At 43.1% G+C, this 7385-nt stretch overlaps 2 protein-coding genes across 2 annotated transcripts; both read left to right on the top strand.

The window, feature by feature from the left end:
- Positions 1–1005: 1005 nt before the first annotated feature.
- On the top strand, positions 1006–2411 carry LOC120107672 (thiamine thiazole synthase 1, chloroplastic-like). Its single transcript, XM_039121040.1, has 2 exons — positions 1006–1988; positions 2086–2411. Exons 1-2 carry the CDS (start codon positions 1074–1076, stop codon positions 2248–2250), a joined length of 1080 nt encoding a protein of 359 aa, XP_038976968.1. The 5' UTR covers positions 1006–1073; the 3' UTR covers positions 2251–2411.
- Positions 2412–5478: 3067 nt separating this feature from the next.
- Positions 5479–7168, top strand: LOC120107671 (pentatricopeptide repeat-containing protein At4g21170-like; the record flags this gene model as incomplete). Its single annotated transcript, XM_039121039.1, has 4 exons — positions 5479–6053; positions 6235–6662; positions 6758–6894; positions 7091–7168. Coding segments are annotated over exons 1-4 (1218 nt in total), but the record flags the coding sequence as incomplete, so codon positions are not given.
- Positions 7169–7385: the final 217 nt, after the last annotated feature.

Here is a 7385-nt window from a genome sequence, read left to right as displayed (position 1 = left end):
TAGGCAATTGTCTGAGCTCTTCAACAACTTCATAGCTTGGCATCTTAATTGGGCCGATTCTCAATAACAACAACTTTCAAATTGAACGATAACAAAATTAATTTGAGATATTTGTACGTACTTTATATCACCAAATGAATCCATCTACAAGACAACAATGTAGATATATATTTGCTGTCCCAATATTAGTCATCTATTGCACAATTTATATAGTATCTATATAGTATTATTAATTATTTGATTTGGATGATTCTAGTGAATTTTAGATTTAGTTAGTTACCATATTTCTCCCGATAACAAAGTAAAAAAGTTCAAACAATTTAAAGGCAGCATAAAGGCCTTCCCATCAAATAATCCCACGAGCTCATAAACTTAAGATCACTAATTCAATTTTTTAAAAAATGCAATTTAATTTAGTGAATTGGCCTCCAATTACACCCAATCAAATTTAATGAAATCCAACTCAGAGAACATATGCTCAAATATGCTGGAATTCTTATTTGACTCATATAGTTTAGCTTCATACTGAAATTGGCTTTACACAAGTTAATGCATATATTATTTTAAAACTCAAAGTATGATTAAAAATGTAGAATGTTTGTTTGATTGATTGAAACAAGCACGCACCTATTACACTTCCTATGCGTGGGAGACATGCAAGCATGCAGGATTCATGCATTGATGCATGCATATGCAATGATGGAGGTATCCTTACCCGTACCGGTGACTGCATCCATCACAACGGTGCAAAAGGAGCAAGGAACGGTCCCCACCCAAATCTCTCCCGATTAGTTAGCTAATAGATTAAACCAAAGCAAGAACAATTTAATTGACACAATTAATCCAGTGCACGACAATTTTAATCTTAAATAATTCAATTACTAAATCCAAAAAAATCTCCACCATACACAGAGCCTCATTCTCCAGCTTACACGTGTCCTTCTCCCCTACAAAGATTTTTCCTCCCACCGCCTCGCCTTCAACTACATAAACCCGTCCACCCCCTTCTCCTTCTTCATCCCATCCCCGATCCCCTCCTAAAAAAGTTTCGAAACGCTAATTCTCCTCAGAAAATGGCGACCATGGCCACCTCCTCCCTCGCCTCCAAGCCCAAGACCCCCTTCCTTGACCACCACCACTCCTCCTTCCATGGCCTCTCGCTACCCTCCCGCGTCTCCACCGCTGCGGCCGCCGGCCGCTCCCCGAGTTCAGCCAGCCTCTCCATCTCCGCCTCCGCTGCCACCCCCAAGTACGACCTCAACTCCATCCGCTTCGACCCCATCAAGGAGTCGATCGTCTCCCGCGAGATGACCCGGCGGTATATGACAGACATGATCACCTACGCCGACACCGACGTCGTCGTCGTCGGCGCCGGCTCCGCCGGGCTCTCCTGCGCCTACGAGCTCTCTAAGGACCCCTCCGTCAACGTCGCCATCGTGGAGCAGTCCGTCTCCCCCGGCGGCGGCGCGTGGCTCGGCGGCCAGCTCTTCTCCGCCATGGTCGTCCGGAAGCCCGCCCACCTCTTCCTCAACGAGCTCGGCATCCCCTACGACGAGCAGGACTCGTACGTCGTCATCAAGCACGCGGCGCTGTTCACCTCCACCATCATGAGCCGCCTCCTCGCCCGCCCCAACGTCAAACTCTTCAACGCCGTGGCGGTGGAGGACCTCATCGTCAAGGAGGGGAGAGTCGCCGGAGTGGTCACCAACTGGGCTCTGGTGTCGATGAACCACGATACCCAGTCGTGCATGGATCCGAACGTGATGGAGTCCAAGGTTGTGGTGAGCTCCTGCGGGCATGACGGCCCGTTCGGAGCTACCGGAGTGAAGCGATTGAAGGACATCGGGATGATCGACTCAGTCCCGGGGATGAAGGCGCTCGACATGAACTCGGCGGAGGACGCGATCGTCCGCCTCACGAGGGAGATCGTCCCGGGGATGATCGTTACCGGCATGGAAGTCGCCGAGATCGACGGCGCCCCAAGAATGGTAAAAAAAATCCATCCATTTGATCTTTTTTTTCTCTCTCTGTTCGTTTCTTTTTGGGTTTTGTTCAAAAGGTTGAGCGGATCTTTGGGCGTTGCAGGGGCCGACGTTTGGGGCGATGATGGTATCGGGGCAGAAGGCGGCGCATCTGGCGTTGAAATCGCTGGGGAGGCCGAACGCGTTGGACGGGACGATCGGAGCGGAGAAGGTGCATCCGGAGATGGTGCTGGCCTCATCGGACGGTGGAGATGTGGTGGAGGCTTAGATCGAGTTAGGGATAATAACTGGGAGAGACTAGAGAGTGTGGGGCTGTGGATGGCATGATGGGCTGTCGTTTGTCGTCTTTTTATAAACGCTCAGAGGAGTGTAAAGACCTAGTTGGTGCTTTTAAATTAATTAATATATGTGCGTTCAAAAATTCGACTCCTTTCTTTCTTATTAAAACCTTCACTAATATTTATTTTTTAATGTAAGCCATAGAAAAAATATCTTGAGTTTTTTCAGATAATTAACTTTTATGGAAAATCAAGTCCATTCATTTAAAAATTTCTAATCAACCAGCCTAGCGAGCATAGTACAATTAGGATTGCCGAACAAACCGAGCAGCTTGAGAAAGGTTGAATCAAACCATACTTCCATTAGTCGCAAAATAAGAGACTTCGGTCGGGCCCTTTTCTTTAGAAGAGAGAACAATATGCAGCACAACCATATTAATGGATCACAGTATGCTTTGATACCTTGAAAATATAAGAGAAGTGGAATCAGAGAATATTAGAGATAAATTGGAGGAAAAAATGAAGAAATTTGGATCTATGTTTACAAGATTCTTTGACATCTTCTGATTTTGCCAGGGGGCATTAAATTATGTTTAATATAGTATTAGACTATGTGAGATATGGAGCTTACACAATAGATCTCCTTCTTCCTCTCCGGTACTGGTTCAGACCTCACGCACTGTAACAATAACACTGTAAATATTGTCACGATCCAATAAATTTTGGGTGGTCAAACCTCCCTTCACATCAAAAAACTATGTAAGACATGGAGATCTCCTATCTATCTTCAATCAATTATAATCTTCAATCGCAAATTCTAACAATATCACATAATTGACGTGCAGAAAACTACAACACAACCATAAGATGGTGGCGGCCAAAAATTGAGAGTTTTGTCTTCATAGCTTCCCATATTCATGATAGACTAGACTCCTTTGGCAAAACAATAGAACAGACTCCATTGAGTCCTGCCAAGAATTGGGTACGGTCGTAACCATTTTGACCCAAGGCCCAACTCTAGACCCATTTTGAAAACATAATTGATCTTCTCCACACTGCTTAGGCTCCACCCTAGTCTCTTTGCGGCCCAATCCACGACTAGAGTTCTGATATGTACTCTTATACGTCAGCGAAGTGGAGAAGTGCGAGGCTCAATCTGGGTGTTACGAAGCTTTTCTGGGATTGGAACTTGCCTCGTAGCAGAGAAGGCTTCCGTAAGTTCCAAAGGCTAAGTCTTTGCACCTCATGTTGAGATGATATAGATGGAGTGCACAAAGTTCACAGAGGGGGTGTAACAACCCAGGATCTCACCCAAAATGGCTAGCCGGAAGGTATTATTTGGGTTCCTTGATCCTGTATAAGTACCCAAGATCTACCCAGCGAATAACCGATGTGGGACTAAACACACGCCCGCATGGGTCCTCACATACTCCCCCCGTTCAAGCCCTGACGTTCTCGTCAGGCTAAGAGTTCATATCTATTCAAATCTAATAACAAACACCACGATCGATCCATGGTCAGCCCCAATGGATTCGTGTTGCAGTGTCCCCTAGTCCACATAGGTTATGGGTCGGGTTCCGCTCTGATACCATTTGTAACAACCCTGGACCTCACCCAAAATGGCTAGCCGGAAGGTATTGTTTGGGTTCCTTGATCCTTTATAAGTACCCAAGATCTATCCAGCGAATAACCGATGTGGGACTAAACACACACCCTAGATTGTTACAGGGGGCAAAGTCGATGAACTCTGAGATGCCTACAACTTCTCATCATCCTTGCGTCGCGGATGACTGATCAGCAGATGATGGACTTCCTTCCTTGAACTGCAAAGTTGGGTTGCTGTGGGCTGTTCACAGCACTGGTTGGGTTCCATGCTGACGCATTGGTGATCGATATGCTTGCGATGGACTCTGCAAGGAGGAAATGCTGGCCTATGTGAAGAGGATCCCGAGGAAGAAGAGGAACAATGGGCAAATTATTATGGTAGGGTGCTGAAGACGAGAAATTATTAGGTGGACTAGGTCAGCCGCCGCCCTAGCATGAATTTAATCTCTTTTTTCCTTCTCTTTTCCATATTTATGTGTGATAGCAATATATGCTAGGATGATTTTATCTTAGGTCTATGGTCGACTTGGTTGGCTTAATAATTTCTTGCTGAAGACGGCCTAGGGTGGGATCTCTTCGATATGCCGCAGTTATGACTCCAGGCAAGATCCTTTTGTCCTTCTTTACTTCATATTTCTCTGTGTGGTTTTAATTTTCATATTTTTTTAGGATAAATTACAAAGACACCGCTTCTTTTTTTTGGTGATTTATATTTACATTTCAAAAGTTCTAATTTTTTTAACTAGATCGCAAATGTTTTGAATTAGTTGCAATTTACTCTAGTCGTCTACTAGAGTTCCAATATTGTTAATAGCAAGTGAGATATTACTAATTTTACCTTCTTATTTTTAAAATGCAATTTAGGAGAAAATTACCCCACATCCTACTAATCTCGAGTTCGTACCTATCATTTTTTCTTCCTTCGTTCCAGCGAGACATCGATAATATTATTTAAGCCACTTTTAAGCCTCTTATTTAATAATGAAATATGATAATATTATTTTCTTGAAACTACCAAAAATATTTTTTAAGCCACTTTATGATCTCACTATAGAATATTAATTATATAATAAATAGTATATTAACATACATTATTCATGTGGAACACAAAAAAATTTATAATTTATTTGATTGCGGTCAACAAAAAAAAAGAATTGCATCATATTTGGTCTGAGTTTAAAAAAAAAAAAATATAGAAAAAAATTTATATGAAATATAAAAAAGTACAATTTTACTCACAAAAAATTAAAATAATTTTTTTTAAAATATTTTTAAGTTTTTAAATAGAATAGAATATAGAACATAATAGATATTATATATATATTTTTAATAAATATCCTATCAAACATGAACCAGGTCTATGGTATACTATATTTTGTGGCCAATCAAATATATAAAAAAATATTTTTCTAATATATAAATAAAAATTATTTTTCTGATATACATATATAATTATTTTTAAAAATATTATATATTTATTTTTTAAAAAAATATTTTAGTTAGAATTTTTTTTTTTAAGTGAACCAAACGAGCGCCTTTCTAACTGTCACTTCTGCAGTGCGATGCAAGATAGTATGCATCTCTCCCTCTCTCGCGCGTCAAATGCTCGTCAGATGTCCTCACCTCCGCCGCCTCTCCACCCCTCCCTACCTCTCTCAAATGGCGCAACCAATTCCCGCCAGCGAGCCCTCGCCTCCCAAATCTCCTCTCTCCTCCTTCAGCGCAAGGACTGGATCCCTCTCCTCCGACCCAAGTCCTCCCTCCTCTCCCCCCTCGCCCCCGATCTCTTCCTCCACATCCTCACCAGAATCCAATCCCAGCCCGAGATCTCCCTCCGCTTCTTCAATTGGGCCAAGTCCAACCTAGGGTTCCACCCTGACCTCCGATCCCTCTCCAAGATGGTCCAAATCCTCGTCGATTCCGACCTCCTCGATCCCGCCAAGCACCTCCTCCACCCGCTTCTCCGATCCGAGCCTTTTCCAGCGGTGCTCGATTCCATTCTCCGCGCCTCCACCTGTCAGGATTCTAGGTCTAGGCTTCTCAGTTTCGTTCTTGAATCTTATGCTAGCCTGGGATCCGTCGCGAATGGCTTGGAGACTTTTAGAAAAATTAGGGTTTTGGGGTGTCAGCCGTCGACCAGCGGCTGCAATGCGCTGCTCGATGCATTGTGCTCTGCCGACAGGATCCGGTCAGCGTGGTGTTTTTATGCTGCCGTCGTCAGGACTGGGGAGTTTGCCGGATTCTAATACGTGGGCTCTTCTTGCTAAGCTTTCTTTGCAAGGAAGGGAGCTTCAGAGGGTTGTCGAGTTGCTGCGTTTGGGTTATTGCGGTTTCTCGACTTATGATTTATTTATAGACTGTTACTGTAGGAGAAGGAAGTTTGGAGCTGCTGTTAGTCTACTGAATGAGATGTATAAGGTGAATTTGAGGCGAGGTTTGGTACTTATAGCTCGATTCTTGATGGTGGATGCAAATTTGGGGATGTTGGGAGTTATCAATTCGATGCTGAGAGAAATGGTGGTGAGAGAATTGTTGCCGACCGTCCCGGTCTTGGATTATGATTGGGTTATCAGAACGCTTTGTGCGCAGGGGAAGACATATGCAGCAGAGATGTTCTTTGAGATAGCTCAGGAGAAAGAGATTAAATTGGGGAAGGATATATACTTGTGTATGCTGAGGGCATTATCCAAGGAAGGAAGAGTGGAGGAAGCGATGAGAATGTATAGGATTATGTCAAAAGAGGGTGTTTCGGTGAATCTTAAATGCTGTGTTGAGTTCGTGAATGGGATCTGTAAGGGTGAGCCATCGGAGGACGTTGACGGAGTGCTCAAGGATGTGATTGGGGGAGGTGCTTTTGTGCCTACTGAAGTTCTGATCTTTCAAAGTACATAGCTGCTCAGTGTGGTAAGGCTAGGTGGAAAGAAGCTAGTGAGCTTTTGGATCTTGCTCTTGAGAAGGGTATTTTGGTTGATGCTTCTTGTTGTTGCACATTGGTGGAGCATTATTGCGGCAAGGGGCTTCTTGATTCTGTGATTGACTGCATGATAAGAGGAAGGAATTAGGGGGATGTTTTTGATGTGGCTTCTTATAACCTACTTGCTTAAGCACTCTTTGGAGGAAAGGAGGATTGGAGAAGCCATCAAAGTTTTTGACTATATGCGAGAGAAAAATGTGTTAAGTAGTGCTAGTTTTGTAATTATGATAACTGCACTTTGTCATGAAAAGGAGATGAGGAAGGCCATGAATCTTCATGATGAGATGCTGAAGGTGGGGCTTAAGCCTGATGATGCCACTTACAAGCATGTAATTTCTCGATTTGTTGTAATAAAGTTTCATTGATTTGAATTTAAGCTCCATTTGTGAATCAAGCAAGAGTGGTATGTTTCAGGGTCGATGATTTTCAACATTTGCTGGTTTCTTTCTGGATATTTGGATTGAAGTTGGATTAAGTGCAAGTGGGAGATGCATTTTCACAACCAACTGATTTGCTGCAAAAACTTTTCTTTTAACCATAGCAACA

Source organism: Phoenix dactylifera, unplaced genomic scaffold (assembly GCF_009389715.1).
Source record: "Phoenix dactylifera cultivar Barhee BC4 unplaced genomic scaffold, palm_55x_up_171113_PBpolish2nd_filt_p 000951F, whole genome shotgun sequence".
Taxonomy (NCBI): domain Eukaryota; kingdom Viridiplantae; phylum Streptophyta; class Magnoliopsida; order Arecales; family Arecaceae; genus Phoenix; species Phoenix dactylifera.
Note: the sequence above shows the minus strand (reverse complement) of the source record. Positions and strands in the feature narration are given on the sequence as shown.